Here is a 26,374-nt window from a genome sequence, read left to right as displayed (position 1 = left end):
AAGTTTGAAATCATACCATGTTTTATACTTCTCAAATCAAAGCAAAGCATACCAGGAAAGTGCAGTTCGGTGTGGAAGTATAGCACTCTGACAGTGGCTAAAGCAAAGACAAACAGAACCTCAACATCATTTTAGTTACCATTATAGAGAGCTATCAAATAAAACCAAAAAGCTTTTAAAAATAATATTTTTCAAATTATTTAGCATGATTTTAAGAAATCATCCTAAGAAATCAATGGCAATCTCAAGTCATGTAAAAGTTTGGATGATTTGATCATCACTTGAGTGGAATAGAAATTCTCACTTTGCATTTCTGATATATTTTGCTTCCAGAGCAGGCTCGCTAAAGGAAGCCTACTTCAGCATTGACATTTCTTTGTGCACCTTTTACTGCAATCTGGCATCCAAAAGGAAGAAACATTAGAAGTGGTTTATTTATATTTCAGCACCAAATTAGAAAGATGACATCATTCATTTACAGTTCTTATCCCGTGACACGTCTAATCCCCAACACCTCATTACAGGGGACACTTTTAGGATTGCATATATCATCTTGTTTAACTTTTGCATTCTTTTATGGAATACAGTTGAAAGGTAGGAAATTTAAGGCTGTTCATTGATAAGAAAATAAACTAATAAAACGTTAGGAGCTTCCCCAAAGAGGCAGGATATTACAGTGTTTACAGTAAGTGGGTTATTATTTGTCTATTAATTCTCCATCTTTTCCACTCTTTTGTTCAAAAGACCTTCCTCCATGAATCTAAAGACAAACAGACCAACTACGATGACTCAGATTGGTAGAAATTGATAGCCGAAATTCATGCAGCTGTATGCTACCGTCGTCTTATCCGGGATGGAGAAAATGAAATGGTTCCAACTGTGCAGAAAATAGTGATAAAGAGTGTGAAATGATACCATATAGTGCCGATACAACTCCTCTTCAAAGGAATCCACCACTTGAGCTGTGGTCACATTTATTCTGTGACACACCGAGAAAGCTGCTCCTTCAGTGCTATAGAGATGCTCAGAGTCTGACAGTGGCTAAAGCATGTGCACATCCCGTCTGCATCAGTTCTTCTGTCTTGTCATTGTAGGTGCCTTAGGGTTTTGGTTTGGGTGGTTGGTTCGTTTGTTTTCACTTGGCCTGAGTACAGGTGCCCCCCTGTAGAGTAGTTTTCTATGATCCTTCCAATGGACGTCATGCAAAGTGCTTGAGAAGCATTGGGACATTTAAAAACAAAACTGGTTGCTCAAAAGGCACATCAGGATTTCCTCTGATCTCTGTGATTCATAGTTTTCCTCACATTAGATTTCATTATACTTCAAATATTGTGTAATATGAATAGTTTGCTTTTTTTCACAAATCTCGCTTCTACTTTAGCAAAACCATTAAAATTGGGGAATTTAGTAGCAATCTCCAAGTTTTCACATTTTCTATTATAATGTACTTCCTAGTGAAATTTTCCTAACAGACATTTTGATCTAGGATTGTTTTCATAGGAAAATCAATTTACAATAGTCCCGAAAGTAAATTTACCCCATACTAGCTATGGGACACTAGCTGTCTCATGGGCACTTCTAATTGGAAGCCAGATAGACCTATTGATACAGGAAGATCTAACAAATGAGTTGTGTTTAAATTCATCTGTTTGAGTTGGTCTTTTAGAACTCATTAGTTTGGGCAAAGTCCTGGGGTAATGTCTTTAGCCAGCATCCTCGCTGGAGTTGGCATGAATCCTGCTAGCTTGGAGCACGGGTAGAACTAAACTGTGGCTTTTTGCAGTAGATTTCAGTGTCTTTACTGTTCACCAAAAGTGTCTAAGTGCAAAGTAGATTTGTTTGTGCTTGGCCAACTCAAATGATGTCTGCATAGAGAATTGGCACAAAGTAGATAATGCTCCTTCAACAACAACCTTTCTCCGATTGGGTTCAGGTGAGATTTGTGAAGATGACACGTTAAGACTGCTGTCTTTCCTTTAGTCATCTGCATGATGTTAATTGTATATGTCTCTAATTGATTCCTCTAATTTTAGAAGAGGTCTTTGAGAGTTGACGGCATTTTCTTCTGGGTTTTGTTGGAGCAAAAATAAGTAAGACTTGATTACAGGTTAACAAGTTTGCCTGCGACAGCCTTCTGTCCTACTGACAGAAGAAATAAGTACTGTATCCAATGTATTGTTGGGTAATGGGAAGTTAGATATTTTTGGTATTATGAGCAAGCTCAGAATTATTCCAGCCTATGTATTTCATGATATGGAATAATTGTAAGAGCGATAAAGAGCAATGATGTATATTGTTATCCCGTGGTGACATAGATTTTATTATCGGCAGTAGCCGGAGTGTTGATGATCTTTTTTTTAAGATCTATATCTAAAACTTTCTTTGATTCAGTAACATGTGTCAAGTTCCGTAATCACTTATTCCTCTAAGTGCCTGTGTCTGTATCAGTTAGTTTTCAGGTTCTTTTAACTTCCTATTTAGCAGGGTGATCCTGGTGTACAATTACAGTAATTAAGCTAAAATAGAGCTTTTAGCATAACTATTCATGATTGTTGTTCACATGCCTCAGTAGCTAACTGTAAATATTTGAAGTACACTTAATATTCCTTTCAGTGAGATTTTAGAAGTTAATTGGCAAGACATAATAATAGACTGGAAAAAATAGGTAACTGTTCTAAAATAGTAAATTTAGAAAATCTGAATGTCTTTGTTGACACCCTTGAAACGCAACATCCTTGATCATATCCTTTTCTGACTTCTTTGTGCAATTCTACTCGTGTGAAAACTGAGACAGAAGATGTGTTCACATACTTTGTTAATCTTTTTCTATTTCTGTTTCCTTTTCTATGTGAGCCAGCAGTCCAGACTTCTATTGTTAGATTCTTACAGCTACCAAAAAAAAAAAAAAGAGCTAAGAAAGAGCTAAGATCTTCCTAAAACACTTTTAGAGTAATATATTCCAGCATGTATTAATTGTCTCCCTTTGCATCTTAAACAGACACAAAACAGAATGAAACTGATGGCAGATAGCTACGATGACGACCATCACCACTACCACCACCATCACCACCACCACCATCACCGATCTCCCGGGAGGCCACAACACTCCAACCACAGGCCCTCTCCAGACCAGGTTAGCCACCTCTCCTTCACATTCACTTTTACAATTTTACTATTTTGATATTTCAGGATGAAATAAAGATTCCAAAGAAGTAGTAAGCAAGTGATGTGTTCTTTGAACTTGAAGTGATAGCTCTGGTATTTATTTCCATCCCTGAAACAATTTAAACATTTTAGCTGTTTGTCTGGTGTCTTATATTTTTCTTCCTTATTTTTTTAGAAGTTTTGCAGCTATTTTTAGCATTTCATAACTTTTCCAGTTGAAAATCAGTGGAAAATCGCCTACTTAGCAGTTACTAGTGATTTCAGAAGTATGCGCTTTTTGGAATAATTTTTTGTTTATTTAAAGTAAATGGATTAACGATTAGTATTGAAAAACCTGTGCAGCAATTCCATTTGGCAACTTGTAAACCAATGGTTCTAAACTGTTTTTGAAAGTACCTTTCTGTTGAAGCTTTCAAATTACAGATACAGCTTAAAATCAATAGCGATGCATTTTTAACTAGGCAAGATAGGCCAAATTCCAGAGATGTTTTTGTTTAAAAATACTTACTAATTCAGTATTATTTTTCTTAGAATATTATTCTTCTTAGACTCCCGTGTTTCAGAAAGGGAAAATAACTGTCCTAATAACACGGTCTTCTGAAGTATGTTGGTTGAGCATGCTGGCATTGAACCTTTCCTCCTCCACCCAGGGTGAAAAAACATCCATAAGCCTAACACTGTTTTGATTTTGTGAATTTCAATATTTGTTTACAAATAAGTACATTTTTTAAAAATCAGAAATATTTTTGTAAACGTGTAACTAATTTTCTTAGTTTTCTTACTGTCACACAGTTTTAAATTAGTATTCCTGCCGTATGTGTCTGGAATGAGGAGGTCGCGGTGTTCGGTGGTTTATTGGCATTCCAGCACTTTGTCTTTTGGAGTGCGGCAGTGCGGTTGGTCAGACAACGTTGCCGTCAGCAGGCGGCTGTTTGCCAAGCGTCCCGAGTGCAGGCTCAGGTCTGCGGCTTCACAGACAGCTGGCTGAGGCAGGCACCTTCACCCAAAAGTGTACTGTTTGGATGTGTTCGAAACACATGTTTCCAAACAAAAAATGCTGCACCTTTTATTTCTGGAAAGCTTAAAGACCAGATGCACCAAAAATAAATCATCTGCTATAATTTTGTAGTTATAATATTGAAAATAATGCTAAATAATTGCTATAATTATTAGTATTAATGTTATTAGTTATAGCTAGTTATCAAGTTATAGTATTGAAAACAAGAAATTCTTTAATTCATTATGTTATTATATAAAATATACATTATGTTTGTAATTCTAGTGACAACTTTATTGCGTCCTTAAAATACCCTTCTTCTGCCAGCGAACATATTTACATGATTGTTTTCTGAGGTGTCTGGGTCTGATACTGTTAAAAATTTTTATAGTAAAAAATAGCGTGTGCCTACACGTGTGCACGTATGTGTATGTGCGTATGAAGTGGTACACCACAAGAAATACACGTGAAAGAAGCTAAGCTGTAGTAGATGAAATTTCAAGCAACAAGCTTCTATTTTGAACTTAAAACATATATGTAAGCCGTGCTGCCAGCGTGCCGCCTTTCCGGCTGATACTGGGTGCTACTATTCCATTTCAAAATAACACGCTTAGTGAGTGGAAGGTGAGCTTGTCAGCTGTGGATGGAGTCTGGCCTGAAGAAGACTTTCAAATTTTAAGATAGACTTCTTTTCACTGTATGACGCTTTAAGCTACTGCGGCGGGTGAGAGTTGAAAATTGTTCTCCATCGCAGTAGGCCAAGGAGGAACGGTATCCGTGTATGCGTGTATTGGCAGTAGGCAAAACAGTCGATAGCAGCAAGTAACTCTTTTCAGGTAGAGAACCCTGGGGAAAAATAAAACACTGCTTTTTATATGAAGAATCATTGTTTGATACTAAATTAGTTCATAAGTTCATAGTGTTTGGGTAGAAATAAAAGGGAAATATATTGGTGAAGTCGTAACAGGGATGCGTGATAGGCTACTTAATCAGGAATAGGAAACAAAGAGGCAAACGACACTTTTTTTAGAATGGCTTGTGTTTAGAATAGGCTTGTGTATAAGACAGGAACTGCTAAATATGAGAAAATTCCTTTTCTTGGATACCAAGTGAAAATAAAACCAAAACCTGAACAACAGAACACGGAATCCTTCAAGTTCTTGGAACACACAAAGAAAAACTTTTTCTTTCAGAAAGTGGAGAAGGGTATTAAGGACTTGCTGTCTTGGTTTTAGTTCTGTTTCTGATTAATAGAGATAAGTTGGCTGAGTTTATAAAAGAAGGAAAAATTGTCTGAAAATGACCATGAAATAAGAAAGGTTTTGGCTTTGTGCAAGGAATAGAATGAGAAAAACAGAATGAAGGCAAGAGAAGTGAAAAAAAACAGGTGAAAACAAACTCTTTGTCACTGAAACCCAGACACGGGTTTCAACTAATTCAAGAAACCTGAACCTCTAAAAAAAATTGGAGGGACAAGACAAAGAGAGCTAACAATTGGTGAGGGCGGCGCTTTTCGATGCGCAACAGCGGGTTATTCAGGGAAGAGAACAGATAAGCAGCATAATGAAAGTCCGTATCAAAACATCTTCAAGAATTTAGAAAAGTTAAGAATATGAATGTTGGAAATGGATACATGATTAAAGATAGAGCACATAAAATACTAGCTATTTTACTAGTATTTACTAGTTTGAACTGTTTATGATTCTATTCAACAACTCTCCTGTAGGATACAGGAGATACTTGGAGGCTCAATGAAAGCAAACACTTGTTATCTTTACAAATAAAATATTTGGGGATTTATTAATAACTTTATTTTAGATCCTGGAAGGTTATAGAATAAATTATATTATATAGTATTATTATATTATCAATAGAAAGCCATTAGTCTTTTTTGTGTTCATTTTCAGCAGCTCGATGTCTGTATCAGACTGTATGGCATTATCTGTCTATCTATCCAGATCTATCTATCCGTCTATCTATCTGTCTACCAGATCACTTTACACTCGCCTCACCTTTATCCCCTTTTCCTAATCGTCACCTGGCAGTTCCTCTCCTAGACCAGATAAACTATTTTTATGTTACATTCTTGAAGGTATGAGATTTTTTTATCGCTGTATCCTCACTTTATTGTTGCACTCTTTCCTAGGTGACAGTTTTGGGCCACTCTCTAGAACAGAATGCAGGTCTAGACGGCTGTTACATACATGCCCATCCTATATTTAGTCTGCCTGTATTTGTCAAGGACAAATTATGTCAAGCAAATCTAATTTCCTTGCAGAGGGTAACTGGCTTTGTGGCTCAAGGAGGAAGTGGTAGCTGTGACATACTTGGAATTCATGAGGGCTTTAACGCTGTCCTACCATGTATTTGTAATATACAAATAAATACATTAATTTGTAATGTAGTTAATATGTAATGTAAAATGCATTACAATACTAAAAGCTGCAACTATAAATAACACTGTTTTAATTTAATTCGGTATGAAATCACCATGAGATGGGTGTGGGAAGCGATACAAGTAACATGCTACAGACAAATTTTCCGTTACTCATTGTCAGACAAGAGGGACATTTACAGCACCATTTCAAAGAGGTCTGTCCTTTATCTGCTTCTGAGGAGTATTTTTTTAGAAATTATTTCAGTGATTAAATAGAAAACCCCCCTGTGAATATTGTTGATAATGAAGCAAGCTGCGAGAAGCTGCAGGCATAGAAGGAGCAGTTAAACTGCTCCATAAGCTGCTCCAGTCTCAACAAGCTGCAGAGAGAGTCTAGAATAAGTAATCTCAAATTCAGTGAAGACAAGTCCATTTGCAAGGGAGAACGGATGAGGCAATAGCATGGAAAAAGGAATCTGGATTGCACATAATATACGGCAGCAATAGAATACCGTTGCAATGAAGTTGGATCTAATTCTGGGATGGATGTAATACTGGAAAAGAAGCAGGAAGTCATTATTCTGTTCTGCTGAGCCCTGGTGAGACCTCTTCTGCAAAGCTGTATACAGTTTTGATCACCGTGCTTTAAGAAAGGTAGACAAATTGGAAAGGGACAACAGGAGAGCAACAAGAATGATAGGAGTTTTAGAGAACATGACCTATGAGAGAGGCTTAAAGAACTGCGTTTGTTTAGTCTAGAGAGTACTAAGGGGGAGACATAAGTCTTCGAATACATAAAATGTTGTTGTAAAGAAGACGATGATCAATTGTATTCCAGTGTCCACTGGAGAAGAGTAGGAGCAGTAAATTTAATTTATACCAAAAATAACTAGGTTAGTTATTAAAATAAGGAAACTTTTTCACTACGGGTCTCATGAATCTGTAAGTGGAAAGAAAATGTGGACATACTTTCATGTAGATGTGATGGAAGCTCCTTTCCTGGAGATTTTTAAGAACAAGTTAGATGAATACCTGTTGCCCATGGTAACAGCTTTATTTCATCTTGTGTTGGTGCGTTTGGCTTGGAGTAGGTGTTCTCCTGTACCGCTATCCCTAAATTTCCACAGACCCTGTGAACAATGGATTAGCCCAGCAAATGTTTGATTGTAAAGCAAGAAGTAGGAGATCTGTAACAAAATCCTTACTGAAATAATCTTTGAGAACAAGCACAGTTGATGGTACTCATGAGTGAACTCCAGTCATTGCTTTAGCTTACATTTTTCAATCATGGATTTCATTTTTTTTAACTTTGTGTTCTGTTACTTACCATTCCGTACAGTGTTCTTTTGTACAGCAATTTGCCAGCCGTGTGCTGTACAAACCTGTATTTCCCATTCGATAGTTCATTACACATAAATTCTAGATATGTAGGTTTCGATGACCATAATCCAACATACTGCTAGTAGTTTGAAACCACAGAAAAAACTGAGAAAATAATTGAACTTGCAAATCATCAGAGGGCATTTTTAACTTTGTAAGCAGACAAGAAAGCGGTGCTTATTGCCACGTAATGCCATTCAATTTAGTGAATGCTAGGAAGGGTTTTCTCAGAAATTCTGGAGAGACAGTTGAACATGCAGTGTTAATGCTGAAAAAACATTTCTCATTTCTATGGATAATACTGGATTTTCTAATTTATATGCTACACGCGTAAGGAAATACACATATGTTGTTATATATGGCTGAAAAGTATGTCCATGTGCATTTGAGTACTTATTGGTAAGGAGGAATAAGACATTCTCTACTTACTGATGTAAAGCGCTGTATAAATGCTGCTGTGAGTCTGTACCCGCTTTAAAGAGAACGGTGTAACAGCAGTGTCCTGGAAGAAAAATACACATGCTTCCTGCTTCAAATATGCATACTTTTAACATGGTGCTGTTTGGTTCAGGTATTGGCATTTTGGTTTAATGATCATGTTTTTGTTATAACTGTTACTTGATACATATCCCGCTATGGGCAGCGTGTGGCAGCGTGGCACTAGACGTAGTAAAGGAAAGAATCCCTGACTTCTCTTGAAGGAGCTAGTTGGGCACCTTTTTTCAGAGGTAATGGACGTGTTCAGGTCTTCTGGCTACTGCTAGGGAGCCAAGCCAAGTTTCCAGCCACTTCTTGCATTTATGCCTTCTTTTTTCACTCTTAGGAGTATAGGTTGGCAGCCTTTTTTGCCTCCGTATGTCTGGACCTAAACTCTGGGGAAGAGGTAAGAAAACTTCACAAGCAGTAGGAAGACTCGAACTCTCCTGTGCCCACTCACATGGTCATGTTACAGAGAGACATGATTCCCTAGTTATGTTGGTGCATCTCATTTTTGTTTGATATAAATAAATTTTTGGGGATTGAGTAGTGCCATGTCAATAACATTGTAATATTAACCATTTTTACTAGTCTTTAAAAAACTTGGAAAAAAAGATAATTTTGCAGCTTTGCACTAAAAACTTAAATTTATTCTCTTCAGTTTTGGCTTGAGAGTTTGCAATCTTTCTTAAATTCCACCTGGAAACATTTTGGCAGTCGGTGTGTGTCCTGGAGTGTGGGTGTAATACTCCTAGCATGAAAATGAGCTTAATAAGCATTCTGTACTAGCTTCAGTTTCCAAGGAGTTGTAATAAGTAGCCGCTCATAGAGTGCATTACAGTAATGTAATCTGGATTGTTGCATCCAAGATCTGTCTGGAACAAAAAAACCCCATGTCTAAATACATTTGAACTTCCATATTTAGAAACTGTCCTGCCCCATAGCGTAGACTTCATCACAAAGCCTACTGTCCAAATCCCTGCTCTCTTATTTCTCACCTCTACATACTTACTGTTTTTCCTTAAAAACTTCTTGTTTTGGCCTCAGTTACCCACATCATCTTTCAGTTTTCTTCCTTGTTGTCCTGGTTTGAGGTAAAACAGAACCAACTTTCTGTTGGGTAATTTTATTTGTTAGTTAGGCCTCTTCTAACTCTCTGAAATTAACAGCACGTTGTGTCGAAAACGGTTCATTCTCAGAGTGATAAGGCCAATGTTTACAGTTTGTGCCGAGGAAGGGTACGTGGAGAGGCTCTTGCTTGTACTTATTGCTATAAGAACCAAGGTCAGCTAATTCCGTTATTTGCCCCGTTGGAGGGCCGGAAGCGGAAAAGCGTAGAGGGGTCCCACCTGTGGGGAGGAGCGCACAGGTCAGGTGACCAAAAATTGACCAACAGGGGTATTCCATCCCATCTGCCCCATGCTCAGTATAAAAGCTGAGGGATCAAAGGGTCAGCTCTCTTCCTTCAATGCCTGACATCCCAGGAGGACCCTGGCTGTTCAGCTGCCTTTGATCCCGATCCCTGTGTTCCTGACTCCAACTCTGGAACCCGGTTCCCACCCATCGCTGAGTCCAGTCTGGGACTTCCCCAGTGCCCGCCGGTGACGTCATCCTGGGAGCTTAATATGGTTTTGTATATACTGTATCTATTTCAGTATTTCCCTTTTTATTTTATTGTTAATATTTCATTAAAGTAGTTTAGTTTCTTCTAAACTCATAAATCTCTCTTTATCTCTCCTCCTCCTCTCCATGCACGAGAGATTGGGGGGAGCATCTGTCGCCGGCCATTGGCCGATTTGACCAAAACCACGACACTTGTATTGAAAAGTCACCAACAGGGAATTCTCTCTCAGTAACCACAACTCTGGTCAAATTGAGACATCCCATTCCCTTTGTTTTTCTAATCTCAGAAGCATTTCTGCCCCTCCATATTTGTATCCTGTGCTGAGTTTTAGGCTCTAATCACCTGAGGGTAGAATTAGATTAGCTATTAGGAAGAAATTCTTTACTGTGAGGCTGGTGAGGCGGTGGAACAGGTTGCCCAGGGAAGCTGTGGCTGCCCCATCCCTGGAGGGGTTCAAGGCCAGGCTGGATGAGGCTTTGAGCAGCCTGGGCTGGTGGGAGGTGTCCCTGCCCAGGGCAGGGGGGTGGAACTAGATGATCTTTAAGGGCCCTTCCAACCCGAACCATTCTATGATCCTATGATTCTATATTCACTTACTATTAACTTTCCTAGGCATTTTACATTCCTTGCTGTCTCTGAAACAGTCCTTAACTTACTGGCACATATGAGAGATGCCTACCTCTAGGATGGTCTCCACGTAACAAATAGCATTCTTTTGCTATCACGTAGGACTTTCTCGTTCAAGTTCATGAGATCTTTGCCATGTTGTTGAAAGGTGCTAAGTTCAAGTTGCTGCTTATGGACTATGTGATAAAAAACTGTATCTGGATTATTTAAATTAAAAGCAGCATCTCTGCATAAAAAACGGGCCTTAAAAGAAGTTGTGTAGATAATCGATGACATGCATGTGTCTGGGATGTACCTATGGTAGTTTGATGGCATTCTTAATAGAAGGTTATGCTATTTTTGAGGGCACATTGAAGAACATGATTCTGCATCTATACAGTGGAAGACTGAAGGTATAACATCCGAAGAATTTTCATATTTTAGGACTTTACTGCCAATCCTGATGATTATAAGACCTATCAAATCTTCTTACTTCCCATATTACTGGACATTTTAAAAGACGTAAAGTGTAAGGTGTTTCTCATTTCGTAAGAGTTTCCTGAATTCCCAAGATGTAGTTGAGTCGAAGTTGAATGCTTTACTCCATGGTCACCAAGGCTACAAATACATTTTAATTTTGTTTTATGATGAGAGGTGATATTGTCATAAAAAAGAATCTGATTTTTAGAAAAGTACGAATATCATAGGGTGTGCTGTAAGGCTGTAGGAGCTGGCTGCTTTCCAAAACTTTGGCCCTGTTCTTAGAAGCTGTAATTGAGGATGGAATGTCACGTGGTGGTGTAAGCATGTGTCATGTCCTTTTACATCTTTTAATCCAGTCTGGCTACGTAGAGATTTTGTAGCTATTTGAAACATTTTTGGTGGCCCTTCTACAAGGTAGTAGTGTTTAGAAGTAATTTGTCATAAACTTACCGTCATGTTTTCCATTACTCTGAAATCTCAGCAGAGAGGCCTAAAAAGTAGTTCAAGGTTTCCGAAATATCCCCTTATCTAAAAGAAAAGTCCTCTTTATTAGTACAGTGGTGGGGCAGCATGTGTCTGTGAAGCTTCCCTTATTGCCGCTCTCCAGCCAGAAAGCCAGCTTTTAAAGAACTATCTCATAGATGTCTTAGTATTAAATATGTGTCATTTCAAAAAGATTTTTCAAAGTGTGCTGGTAAACTCATTCATTTGAGAAAAGAAATCACATGCAGTGATGTACAAAACCTGACAACAATCTGACTGTTGCAAAGTAGGAGTATGCCACTACAAACTAGCGGTATGCTCTCAAAAAAAGTGTTTATTGATTTGTAAAGTGGTGACTGGTCTTGGCAACAGGTCTTTGTTCATCAGCTGGAACTGCTAAATATCCTTGGAGTCGCTGAAAGAGGATACGTGAAAAACTCTGAACAGGTCAGGTAGGATTTTGTTTGAGGTGGATGACTTCGACTCAGAGCCGAAGGACAGTCAAACAACGATTATTGTTTAGTGTCTGGATCCTGATCTGCAGATCACTTTATTGATCCATATATGATTTTAGGGGAAAGGAGTGCATGCTGCTTCGTGTATTTTGGCAGCTCTGGCTGTTAGCACAATGCCTTACATTCTGTGGCCATACTGGAAAGTTGCCAGTGCCAAACTCCTGAATAGGCCTCAGGAATATTGAAACTAGGATTTGGCTTTAAAAAAAAAGAACAACAACAAAACCAAACAACGCAACTTAGAAGGAGGACAAACATAAACCAAAACAGATTATTTTAGTTTATTCAAATAACCACAGTTATTTGAAGAGTGTAAAATTCTTCAAATTTCTTTAGACTGTGAGTAGGAAGTTCAAGCTGAGTGGAAGTTTAGTATCTGGAAAACAGAAATATCGTATTTGAGAGTTTTCTGCAACATTGAAACTTTGTCTATTAGTTGTTTAGGAAAGAAGAAACAAAATAAGGGGAAAACCAAAAGAACCAGTGACATTTTAGTATATATAAGAAGTGATATGATATAGCTGTTTAAGGCAGTAAACTGGAATTGTTGGCTCCCTCCCTGACCCAGATTTTGTTTAATATTCTGTGTGTTTCTTTATCCTGTGTGTTTACACATTGTGTTTGGGCAGGTGTGAGCTTGCTCTTGTCTGTTCACTAAATGTATGTGAACTTGTTCCGCTGGTGCCTCAAGCTGCGAGGAAGCACGCAATTGCATTAGCACAGCGCTGAGCCTGCACTAAGCTCGTTGGAGTCACATGGATTTATTTAATTTAGGAATTTGGGCAGGGCAAGGTTTGCTTGTCGGTACATTCAGTATAAACAATCCCAGGCATATCCACTGCAAATAACTAGTATTGTGCTGGATTAATTAGTGTTATGAGATCTCAGGAGTGCAGTGCAAATTACTCATATAAATGCTTTCACGTTTTTAAGTATTTCCTCTAATTTTTCATCTTTGCTACACATATTCTCCCTCCGGAACAAAGAACTTGTGATTCATATCCCACATTATTCAGACTTGTTGAACTGAATGCAATAAAATCCTATTTTTATCATGGTCACCATTAAAAAGTCAATTTTGCGATTAAATTGTACGCAGTTATCATAGCTATCTTGTTTATTGTAAACACTCTATTGAGCGGCAAATACTTCTCTTCTAATGGGGATGTATTTTCTGTCTAAGCGTTTCCCAAAAGTCAGTAAGTGTTATCATGTGCTTATTTCAGCAGATACAGAGAATTTTTCCTGCCTCTGACGTTTATCTAGATATTTCTATCTGCTTTACCCTAAAACTGAAATAGTCTTCCACAGAGGCTTGCCCGGGTTTTGAGGATAATATAATTGGTTTCAAACTAAAATTTCATTGTAGCTTACATTGTACTTGCAATGGAACAAAAGAAAGAGCCTTGAAATTTGGAAGAATCTGCCCTGAGTATCTTTCAGGGATACTCTAGTTCTTCATTTTGGTATACTGCCGTTTTACAGTTACAAGCATTGTACTCAAAGTTTCTCATTTAAGTAAGAGACAATAGAAGTTTGTAGTATTTGTTAATGCCTTTGTTATTCTTACATCTTGATTGTAATTGTATTGTAGCCAGATGATTTTTCATATACCTTTTAATTCTATTAAATTTGTAATTTGTGTAAGAGACCGGCTAAACTGGAGCTGTATTAAAAGTAAGAAGTAGAAAACAGGTTTTGCTGTCTATGATACCTCCAGGAGAAGGATTTTGTATATTGAAAAGTTATACCTCTCCTTTGCTTACAGAAATGAATTTATTTTATGTTTTGAGGTTTAATGAATGTGATATAATGTATACATACTGCTCAGTGTGTATATTTATATATATCTATATTTATATGTTAGCTTTGCAGTCTTTTCCACATATGGAAGAATTTTTTGAGATCATGTTTAGCTGTAGAAATCTCTCCCCCTCACTTCCCCTGAATGTGTGTGTTAGAATATACAACACTTATATAGAGGTTTACATTTATCTTATATTTCTTACTAGAAAAATTAGCTGCCACCATCATGGTCTAAAATAGGTCTTTAGACCAGCTAAAAGAGCCAAACGTGCATTTCTGGGAGACAGTAACTTGATAACAAAAGTTGCGTATCTGGCGCTGGTTACTTAAGTGAGATAACATGTCACAGCCTTTCACTACAAAGGGGACCATAAATTTTTGCATTGCAAATCTGATTTCACGGACCACTTCTTGTAAGAAGCATTGGGTTTCCGCTTCATCTAGTGATAAAGCTTTAGAATGCAAGAGTATCTGGTGAAACATCTTATTCATGTTAACGCTAGTCTGGGTGTTGTAAAGTCAGTGGTCAGAAACAACCTTTCGCTTACCCCCATCACCAGTCTTCATGTTTGATTTTACCCTAACTATGTACAATCGAACAAATGGAGAGATGGATTTCATGGTCATTTTCATAACTGGATGATGCATGCTTGCTTGCGACCCCTTCTGTTATGGATAGGTTTGAAAATAGACCGGTGACATAAATCCCTATTACTGAAGCTATTTTTAAGATTTATTCAATTTTTGAATATACAAATGAAACTCAAAAGAAAGCCTTAAATGAATCCACTGTTAGTCTTTCCCCTTTCCAGTTACAGGCTCAGTTCTTCAAATCATTCATGCACAAAACTCTTCTGTACTCAGTTGTTCTGTGTATGGGGAGTTTATGAGATTAGTCCTCAGCTATGTTTGCTCCTAGAAATTGAGTAGCAAATAAAAGTCTATGTAAACTTTGAAAGATTCTGATTTTAAGCTAAATTCTTGATTTGAAAGAAATGTCATTACTTAGCAGGTAGATTTCTGTGTCACAAGGGGAAATTAATATTTGTAAATGTAATTGTTTGCTGTAAGCAGGACAGTTTCACACTCCAGAGCCAGTAGTTACGTGTTTAATGACCCATTAGTAGCCACGGATAATAAGGAGAGTAGCATAAATCAGTCATCAGAAAGTTAGTTCAAGAGATGAGCAGGTTATCGCTAGATTTATTTAACCCAAGTTAAGACATTAATTCTTAACATGCTGACACATGAAAGGAAATGTGATGAGCCTTGTCAGGAAGGGTCTTCTATTGTGGGAAGAGAGCCAGAAAAGCTTAACTCATCAAGTTTTTAATGTTGCCTATGTTGCGAAAGCTTTTGTCTAAAAGGAGATTAGGATTTTTAAAATTTTTTATTTATTTTAAGAATGGTTTTTATAAGGATACTTGCATGCCATAAAAGTGAAGGGGCATGCGTGCAGTACTGCACCTTCGTGGAGGTATTTGCTGCCTGGTTTTTGAGTCAGATGCGCAACATTCTTCACTTCAGGTAACCACATTTTATACACCAGTAGGCCTCATAGTAAGGCAGAATTTTGCAGTCTTTGATTGTATCTACATTAGGGTTTTAGTCCTGATCAAGAGCGCAGATTTGGATCAAATCTCCTGATCATTCCCGCTACGGTTCGTATCTAGAAGCGGTGTTGGAGTGGGCACACTGGATTCCTTTTTGATTAAATTTAACTGAAAGATGCATTCCAGGGCATCCCCCAACACAATGAAATTGCTAAAGGGGATTCAGTCTTGGAGACACAGCAAAATTAATCCAAACCAACCCCCCAAGATAGGTGTATTGTACAGATGCAATTCTCGGTACCGGTTGTATTGGCTATAGATCCGTTGTTGGTGCAACAGGCTGGTAAATATAACCTCTTGCAACTATTTCGCGTTCATCGGTGATCAAGAGTATGCTACGTGCAGAATGCTTATGAATAGGCTTATAATTTCTGGCATCTGTTTTGTAAAATTTTTTAGATATACTTAATTGCATAGACCGTGCTTAAAGTTATCCTTTGTTTCTAATCTGCTGTGTAAGGCAGCCCCTTTTATCTGCAGGCCACTGTCTCAAATTTGCTACTGAAACTGATGAACCTTAAAGAATTGATGGCTGAGAAATGTGCCTGCAAAACTTGGATAGAGATACACTTCAGTAGTAAAACAGAAGACACCTTTATACAAGCTTTTCAGTTCTTCACCTTGTTAGTTTGAAGCCAGTTTTGAGGGTTTGGCGTTAGGTTTTGTGGCAGTTGGATCAGAACTGTAAATCATATTTATTAACGACAGATATGTCTTGTTAAGATGTTAAGTAAATACGATAAGTAGCAGCACAGAAAAAAGACTAGCAAAATGATGAGATAAAATCAATGAATTACTAATCTATAAATAGTCCATGTGCAAAGTCTGTCATAGTACTTGAGGTTATACCGCTGTACCATATCTGAATATATGTCCAAATTAGAGACTTGGATCTCAGTCATAAAAATACAAGGCGTTCAGTATCTTAAATATTTTGAATTTTTAATAATTAAGAGTGTATACTAATTTATTAATTCATATGGTATTTCTTGAATTTTGTGTTTTTCCATTTTTGTTTTTCTGTAATTGAGACTTTGCTTTGCAGATTTTGTCATTGAGCTGCTGTTCTTGACCGTATAAACCAGTGAAAGATCCAAGTTTAAAAAGCAGTTAATGTACACAAACATTAATCAAAAATAGCTTGATTATAGTTTATTGTTTGAAAGAGCCATAGATTAATGATTCTGTAGGATACACACTGATATGAAAGACTAAGCATTCTTCTGGAAGCCTCTGATCCAATATTAATAAATGATAAGGCATAACTGCAGCTTTTATTTTGCTTCACAGTATGTCAAGAATGCAAAAACAGGTAATGAACTTAATTTGCCTCAGAACATCAGTCAAGAATTCTGTATTCGCTAACTTTATGTGTTTGCATTGAGGTACCAAGCCTTAGCTTCTTGATAGGATAGCTTATTCATAAAACCAGTGAAAACTTATCATCCTGATTCTTACATACTTTTTATCCATTGCTTTTGGGTAGTTGTTCCTATCCATACAGAAAAATCTGTAAAGCCTGTAACACTAAGTTAGGATTTACATCATTAAATATCCACTCCTCAAAGCGTAATAGGCAGCGGAATGACAAGGTTAGTTGAGTTTTATCTCATAACTTTGATCCAACGGGCTGGAGGGAAGTAGTGCGGGCTTAAAACCAAGCTGTCTTTATAATGGGAATAGTAAATGATCAATGAGTTCTTCTAATATTCCTTTAAGATCTTGCATCTGTACATTTTGGCTTCTGTTAAATTAAAAGGTGACAGCAAATATCATGAAATTGTTGTTCTTTAGTTTAATCCTATTTTTTTATTGAAAAAGAGGGCTGACATTCTGTGATATCTGTGGGAATTTTACTTTCTCCTCAACTATCGTCAAGTGGCAAGTGTTTTTAGGTCGGTACGTTACCTAGTATCAATATACGACATGATTAGCTTAACGTAGTCGGTAATAAAGCACATCATTATGAAATGTTGGCTTTTTTGGTAGGGATGCTAAGTGAGTGAGCTCTGCTTAGGTTAGTGCAAGTTTTGAGGTACTATTTATCTTCTATGAATAATTAGTGTGTGGAATTGGAAATAAGATATGAACAGATTTTCAGGAATAGGTATAAATCAAGTCAAAATTACTATAGAGATACAGGTTTTTTTAAAAAAGATAGTATATTAAGACTGGTTTTGAGGTTGCTCTTAATATTAAAAATTTAAAATTCAGTGAAGGCTTTTTTTTCCGATTCAGTTGTCTGTCAAAACAGATCACTGTGTGTAATTTTTTATGAACTTGTTAAATCACTAAAATTGGAAAATGCGTAATAAACTCTTTGTGTACAGAATAAGGTCATGGCACAGACATTCTCACTAAAACAGATGTGAAGAAAAAAGGCGGAAGAGGATTTTTGTTAATTCTGGATGTTGAAGGCGAAGTGGACCATGATCCTAATCTGGACCTGACCACTCAATAATTTCTTAATTCCATCTGTAATGGTTTTGAGTTGTTTTGAATACAGTTAGCCATATCTTTTAGAAAGTGTCTGAGTCTTGATATAAAATCTTGAAGTTATCCAGTACTGATGTGCTACTGGAAGATACGGACCATGTTTGACGCCTAATTACTTCCTTAAACCTCTATCTAGCTTTTCTCTGCTAGAGAAAGAGCTGACGCCTTTTCTGTATGTGTTAGTTAATAGCGATCAAACAATCTTTTAATGTTTTCTGAGTGACCAGTTAGGTTGAGTCTGTTTCGTTTCTCACTGCCAAGTTTATTTTTCAGTAATTTTGTAGCTGTTTCCTGATCTGGTTACAGTCTTTCAAATAGTCATAAGAGTATGACACGAGCACCAGATGTATAATTCTATTAATGGTCTTATGCTACTGCAGACGGACACAGCAAAGTTTTGGATTTTTATTTCTCTGCCTGTATTTGCCCTTGCCAGTTCGACGTTGTGACCCATGCTCGCTTCCACTGTGATCTGTAAAGCCCTTTTTGAAATCATCGATTTCAGACGCAGTCCCCTGTCCTCTAAGTTCGCCCTGTATGTTTTCCATGAGTTCAGCCTCATGCGTAAGTGGCCGGTCACATTTATTCAGCTAATCCCAAATACATTCACTTTCCCAAGCCGTCTTTGTCAGTCTTCTCCTTCAAATCAGGGGGACGCAGAACAAGTTTGGGATGAGAAGAGATTCCTGCAGGTCCCTTTCCTGCTCCAGTGACATCCATTCGATATGGAGCTAAATTTGCTGACACTGTGTCTTGTGGCACATAATCAAATGCCTTACAGAAATCGCAGCGTGTTCTTTCAAAGCACTTACCTTAGCAAAAAGAGTCTCTATGTAATTGAAAAAGATAGAAAGTTATTTTGACAGGACCAGTACTCAATAAAGCAATTTGATTGACGTTAACTGAGCTCTAGCTTTTAATTTATTGCTTATTGTATATCAGGATCAGTGTCAAACTATATAGTCTGTAATTTCCCATAATACTCTTTAAAAATATTTGACAATATTTGATTTTTCAGCTCTCCTAGAATCGTGCCTAAAAGAGATGACACAAATAATTGAAGTAAAAATGAACATCTGCCCATTTGAAGAATTACAATGCGCTAAACAGCAAACCAGCTGTATTTAGTTAGGAGGAGTCATTTGGAAACGTACCGAGTTGCCCATTTTGTTGATTATTGCTGTTTTTAAAGGTATCACCGAAGATTAACCTAATGCGTTCTGTTAGTGAAATAGGATCAAACTACTCAGCGGAAAAGAAATCCTTCAGTCTTTCTTCAACCTTTACTCTGGCAAAACTCTCGTCAACTTCAAAGTCCGTTCAATTAGCGTTAGTTGGCCTGACTAAAAGTAGCTCCCGTGGAATTCCGAGGGAAGGACTCTCATTTTCAGGGAGGCGAACCCACCTCCCTGGAAGTTTTACAGAATCGGTCCCTTTGTTTCAAAAATAAATAAGAATATTCAGGCCTTACTTTGTCTTTGCTTTGTGCTGTAGTTGTGCAGACCTTATAACTAAGGCGTGTTCCAAGTTAACTGTAAAAAATTTACCCACATTTCTTCTGTGTTAAATGATAGCTAAGTTTATAGTGGACTGTCAGATTTCTTTACTTAATTCAGCAACATGCAAGACATCTATCTTAACATCTGGTTTTTAATAACAGTTGACATCTGGGAGCTCTTTTTTATTCCAAGAATGGACTAGGAACAGTAGTGATACTGGCAGTGTATATTTTCAGGCTAAAATTCCTGTCTGTTTCAATCATAATTAATTACCATTCATTTTATTTAGTTTTTCGATTTAATTAAGTGCCAGCAATACGTTACACCAGCTAACTTTCAAAGTTTTGAAACTATAGAGTCTAGTTTTTTTGTTTCTAAAATATTAATGGGTGAATTTTAAGGTTATCTAAAATGATAAGATTTTATTTGATTTTTGAAAAGCTGAGTTAAATGAACAGCGTTGTGTTGTGCGCCTCTGGTCTAGAAGCTGAGTATCGCATCGGAATTTGACATAGTAGAACTATATACGGGTATCGATATGCACGTACACATCTGTGCGTGCATAGGTAAAGAATCATTATAAAAAATGTAATCTTCAGGAAACGTATCCAGGGAAGAACATTTCACTCTCCTGGTTTAGTTCAGGGGGTTTTTTTTATTTTGTTCTTTCTCACTTCAAGTTTATAATAAATGAAAAGGAAGACCTTCTGCTTTCAGTGTACCTACAGTAAAATAATCTCTTTTAAAACCAAATTAATGGAAGTTTTATGATTTTTTGTATTTGCAATTAGTGTTAATCTATCATTAAAATGCTAAATAAATGAGTAATCCTCATGGATCAAAAATGGAAAAAAAGGAGAGAAACTGTCTAATAGTATTGAGCAACGTGCAGCATTTAAGGATTGCTTAAAAGATAGATTTAATTGTTAACATGGTAGAAAAGCGTACTTTGCTAATGATGGATTTTTTTTGGTTCTTTGGTGGTTTTGTATCTTTTAACCTAACAGAATGTAAGACAATTTGATTATAGTAATTACTTTGCTTACTTATAAGCTTTGATGCAATTAAAAATAGATAATCTTTTAACATTTAATCATATAATCTACTTCCTACACACGGCTTTAACTCAGTGGGAAAAATGTTTACGTCACTGTTCTTGTTTTTTTCGGTTGCTATAGATGCAGATTCTTGTACATGTAACAAACGTGTTCAGCTGTTTTTGCTGGCTTACTTTAAAAAAATTCATGTTTTTAACAGCCAAGAAAATTGTATTTTATGTGCACAAAAGTAACTAACCTTTTCTTCTTTCATTCCAATGCTAACGTCTTCTCTGTGCACCTTGTCTGGCACACAGGATGACGAGGAGGGTATATGGGCATAGCCGTTCCTATAAACCAAAGTTCCAGTTTTGTTTTGAGGGGTGAGAAACTCTCTTTTCTATCTCTTTCAAATTGCAGTCTAATTTTTATTGTTTTATTTTAAACTGCATGGAGCTGTGTGTGTCTTGACAAGTGTGTTTGTGAACCGTATAATGTTCGCGTGCAATGAACAATGAGAAACTATGTCTAATGTTTTAATGGACTAATGGTTTAAACTTCTTCACAGCCTATTGTGGCTAAAAGCGTAGGTAGGTATGAACTTTAAAAGGAGTGTGTTTGTTTCTGTTTGTATCTGTCTAAACAATTTCCTGGTTTCAGTAGGGAAGGATTTCTTTAAACTAATATTAATCTGCCATATGATTATATTTTTTCCTGTAAGAAAACTGTAATATCTTTGCAGAATGAGTATGAAAGTTTGATACTTAAGGAAGTTTGCCGTGGATTAACCGTACAATTTTACTGGAATAGAGTTTATAATATGCATGGAGAAAATGAGACTACCTATTAAGCTAAAAAATTTCAGAGAAATTGTAAAATGTGCAGCAGATGCTGAATAAGGAAAGTATAATTTGTCTATGCAATAAATGCTCTTTGCCTGAAATAATCTGATGGACTAACACCCATACAATAATTTCGTTGTGATATTTAAGAATACAAAGTGCATCTTATTTTGTTTGTTTCTTTCAATTATGAGTAAATACTGCATTGCCCTTGTGTGTCAGTTGTTGGTCAGTGCGTAGCCACTCTTTTGGCGCTTGCCTTTGGCGCTGTGGGTAATTTGTAGCTGGTGATCACCGTGGTCTCAACGTTGCTAAGACCATCAGGCCTGGAGGTTCACTCAGAGAAAATGTTGCTCGTGTCACTACTTCTTAGTGGAACAATTCTGTTTACTGCAGTGGGACTGTTCAGAGGAGCAAAATCTACTCACATCCGGAAGGATGAACGTGTCATTAAAGCTGCCGTATTTTCCTCTATAGCGCTTTGGCCCCTGTCACCCCAAGTCAAAGACCGTGTGGTTTGGTTGGCTTCCAGCGGTGTTACGGGCCACGTTACAAGTCAGTCATTTGATTTGGCAGGAATAAAATCTCCAAGATAACGTCTGTTCTTGTATAATTACCTTTTAGAACAGTTGTGAAATGCCAAATTAGTATTATTCATAATGAATAATTTGTATTTCATTTAAAAAAAATGAAGCTGTTGAGGATTTCTATCACAGAGAAGTTTAAGATTCAGCAGTATTAAAATGAAATAATGGGCATTGTGATACCATTAACGTTTAAAAGAAAGCAACCTTGGTTTATCAGAGTGTAGTTATAAACCTTTTTTGGTTTTGTGCTTTCTGAATCAATTTAAAATGTCATATTGTACAGGTTGTATGTGTAGATAAACACTGTGTTTATGGACACACGTGTTGCATGTGGTAACAGTAGGAAAGGATGTGACTCATGTTCTAAATTTTTTTAGTTACACTTTCTTATTTCCTGAAAGTAAGCAGCCCTTAAAAAGAATCTGGAATTGTTCTTTTTCATATAAAAATGTAAAAAAGGTTTATGAGTTTTGTTAATGTTGTGTTTTCAGTAATTAGCAAGTTCTGTTAACTGCAGCTGCATGATATTTTAATAGCAGTTTATGATGTTATTTAAAAGTAATGTAATTTTCAGCTGTTTGTCAGCATCATTCTTCTGTTTTGGGTGTGGAGAGCAGATCTTTGTTTATTTTCCAGGCCCATATATATTTCCAATTTAAAAACAGACATTCCTCTCTGACCCTTTTGTTCAAACGCCAACATAATTTATCTGGTATCGTTATATACCAGACCCTTGACAAATAGCTTGTTTGCTGTTTCTTTTCCAGCGGGGGAGCACGGCAAAGGCAGCGTAACAGATAGCTGGTAGCAGGCGTAGCCTGCCCTCCAGACAGCTCATGGGCAGGCCTCTCCTTGGGCGTAGAATAGCCGTGAGGCGGGTGGAAAGTCTAGTTTCGTCATAAGGTGAAAATCCATGTCATAGACCTCCTTCCCTAGGGGGGAAAAAAATAATTCAAGTCCCAGACCTATAAACCTTTCTGAAAATACACGTGGTAATTCTAAATTTCCTCATAGTCGCTGTTAAGAGCTGTAAGTGTATCTTACGATAGAGATACTTACAAAAGATATACTTAGAAAAAACAACAGATAAACTTTTCTGTTTTGCACAGACTTGAGAGCTAACAACGTAATTTGGCTGTTGCCGCTCATGTAGCTCAGCAGCGTGGTTTGCTCAGGCAGAGCCGAGCTCTTGTACGAAACCAGGGCAAAACTGGATTTAGTTCTCAGAAGTATTCTTGAGGAGTAAAAGTTAATGACACAAACTACTTTCTGGGTTTTTATTCCTACTTTCTGATGTTCAAGCAGAGCAGCAGTTAAAAATGACTTGATTGTAAGATAACTCTGTGGTACTTTCTGCCGCATAGACTAAAGCCCTGGATCTCTTAAGGAAATTAAAATTTTGGAGAGTTGGATTATTTCCTGTTTCTACTTACAATCAAACGGCTGATACAGTTGAATTTTGCAGACATCGTCTTTGTAAAATACACATTTTCCCACATTTTTTGCTTTGTAAAAAGTCTGGGCATTATAATTAATTCTGTTATTATAACTTTCTGTATGATATTCCTTTTTGAATCCACTTTATGATGCTGCTGTTATAGATTGAAAGGAATAGTGCCTGTGACTTAGTTTTGGAACATCTTAACAATTTCTATTGCTATTTAAATAAAACACACAAGATTTGTCTTGGAGGCATATGGCTCAAGGGTAAATGAATTTAATAGCTCAAATGGTTAGTAATCAAGGTGAAATGAACTCTCTTGAATGTTGCATTACTATTTAAAAGCAGCATTGTTAACATGAGAAGAATATCCAAGTTATTAATTACAATAAGTCCATTTCTGTTTCAAAGCTCTAGGCATTAACTCTTCACTCCAGAGCACTCCGTCCTGTGTTTTTGGCAGCGCCAGTACGAGGAGTCTGGGTGCTCTTCTCACCAAGGCAAGGTGGTAAAACTCCCCGAGGCTCCAGGAATGCTGGGTGCCGGTTCCCTCTGATTATCTTCATTGCCCTGGGGCCGCAGGATTAGGCAGGACCAGTCGACTCTTTTTGCATGATAGTAGTAGAGTGGGCAAGTGGTCAAACTGGTGAACTCTCAGCAGCCTGTTGAAATAGATCTGGAGACTAGATAAATGGAATGGGAAGGAGATTTCATTTCCATGTAGGAAGGAGCTGATTTCACTCTTAATAACGTAAGGACTCTTAAAACAGCCCTTAATTCATGGGATTAGACATGTTTCTACCATTCTTCCTCTCTCACTTTCTCTTGATTTTCATAACAAGTAGTATGGCTGAGGGAAATCAAATCTCTCAGTCAATTCAATGTATACTAAATGCAGACAATACAGTTAAATTGGGTGTATATCTTGTTTAGAAAAGCTTTCCTGTGGTTTTGGTGGGGTTTTTTTTCTGCAGACTTCTATCAAAAGCTAATTGTGAACACGAGAAAACCAAGAGACCCAACGAGAATGAATGTGAGGCATGTATTTTGTGTTGGAGAGGAAAATATAACTTCAGCAAGAATTTAATTTTATAAGTATTTGAACCTCAAGAATGTGGATTTTTGGAAAAAAGACCTTCACCTTTTTTATAGTTTGTATATTTGCCATGATTTTTAGTTATACAGTTCAAATTATATAAACTATGGATGCGGCAGTTCCATTGCAACACACGCTTTTGTTTATGAACCAAAGCATGAATGTCTTCTAGACTCTCAAAGACACATTTGTTTTGGTTTAAAAAAAACTTGTGTAGAAAGCGTACAATAATTTTGAAAACTGACTATCAGGAGAGTAAGGGAATCTTAATTTAATTTTTGTTGCAGTAGTGTTAGCTAAATGATATGCTTTTGAGTTGTAATTGATTTCTCTTTAAGAGGGTTTTTTTTTCTACAAGACAAAAAGCACCTGAGATACCAAAATGTTTAGTTTCTGAACTTGTTTTGTTTCAAGTCTAATTTTATCCTGATTATTATACTGAGTTATACTCAGCCTGTCCTGCTGGGCTCACTCACGTTGCTTCAGGTACCATGCAGATAGCCTCATGCAATCAAAAGTTTTCCTGAGGCCACGAGGGAGTACTCTGCCTAAGCAAGGATAGTCCAGCCTGGTCCTCTAATTACGTTTAAAACGTAGTAAGTTAAAAGTCGGTGAAGTCTTTTTAAACTTTACTGCTTCAGTGCTCAAATGCTACAAAATAGTGACATGAAATGATGGTGGAAACATAGTGTGGCAGGACGAGGATGTGTTGTAAGGCTGTAGAGAGCTCGTTGCTCATTAAGGAACAGATGAGGTGCTCAGGGATATCTCACTGGCCAGCAAATTCGGTAGCACATGTAGCTGCACTGGTCAGGGCTTGTTAGAAATGGGATCTCTTCCCCTCCTCACCCTTACAAAGGGGGAAAAAAAAAAAGAGAAAATCAGGAGGTGATGATAAGTTTTAAGAATTAAGCCTATCTGTCAGTCTGTCGGGGTAACCGTAGCCACGTGACTCAGAAAATATGATTCGTGGCACAGCCGAGGTGTGCGCGGGTAGAACACAAGTGCTTGGTTTTTCCTTTCTGGTTCCCACCACTGAAGCGCAGCAGACACTGGAAAACCAGTTAGGACTTTGCCACAGGTTGTCCACGTGTGTCTGTAACAGAAATCAACGCAAGGCCTGTTTGTACAGTATTGTATTTGTACAGTACTGTAGACATTATTCTTTGTCAAATGTGAAGTAAATCAGATGGTTTAAAAGATGTTTGGGAGTGTTTGGACAAGTTTATTGTCTGTTACATCCTCAGAACAGGGTTACCTTCACACTTGAAACAAAGACAGACTGAAGCTTGTGCCTGCTGGCAAATGATGTCTAGTGTTTTTGAAGATAGATCATAAAGCTAGTCTGCTAAATTTGCATTTAGGAGTTGAACATAAAGTCTGATTTTAAAATACTGCCTCAGTAGTCACTGTAGAGGCATTCTTCAGGAGGCATCAGTGTCGTTCAGTAAAAAAAAACAACCTTCAAAGCATAAATTGTCTACAGAAAGAGTAAAGCTTCTTAATTATTCCTCAGGCAAATACGCGCGGTTCACTTCTAACTGTTGGATGTGTTTTGTATGTGTTTTCAGGGAGGAGGCGGCTGTTTTAAAACAAATGTGGTGCCTAGCTTTGTCTTTGTTGAGATGTGGTGAACAGTTTTCTTTCAAGATGTCCTTACTAATAGCAGTATAAAGCATAACAAAATTTGGCCATGTTACTATATAAGGATATGTTTAAAGACATTAACTATTAGCTATTGTTCTGCTTTTTGTTTTCATTATTTCAAGTCAAGATTTTTGTAAATAATTTATTTTTCTTTATGTTTGGATGTTCTGGTTAGCCTGTTTTGGAAAAAACATGTTAACTTT

General features: G+C 37.1%; 1 protein-coding gene across 7 annotated transcripts in view; it reads left to right on the top strand.

Annotated features, from left to right (window-relative positions):
* The window catches only part of ERC2 (ELKS/RAB6-interacting/CAST family member 2), a 510,348-nt gene that overhangs the window by 369,772 nt on the left and 114,202 nt on the right, over positions 1-26,374 (top strand). For 4 of the 7 annotated variants that reach the window (XR_012589292.1, XR_012589293.1, XM_074602406.1 and 1 more), the window contains 2 exons: positions 2,999-3,133; positions 20,876-20,941. Coding sequence is in view for 2 of the 7 variants with exons in the window: in XM_074602406.1 (XP_074458507.1) it covers positions 2,999-3,133; positions 20,876-20,902 (162 nt within the window). In the remaining 5 variants the exon portion in view is untranslated. The remainder of the gene's footprint in view (positions 1-2,998; positions 3,134-20,875; positions 20,942-26,374) is intronic. The other 3 variants (XR_012589289.1, XR_012589291.1, XR_012589290.1) reach the window with 1 other exon arrangement.

This window comes from Larus michahellis, chromosome 10 (assembly GCF_964199755.1).
Source record: "Larus michahellis chromosome 10, bLarMic1.1, whole genome shotgun sequence".
NCBI lineage: Eukaryota > Metazoa > Chordata > Aves > Charadriiformes > Laridae > Larus > Larus michahellis.
This window is presented reverse-complemented; position numbering and strand designations above follow the sequence as displayed.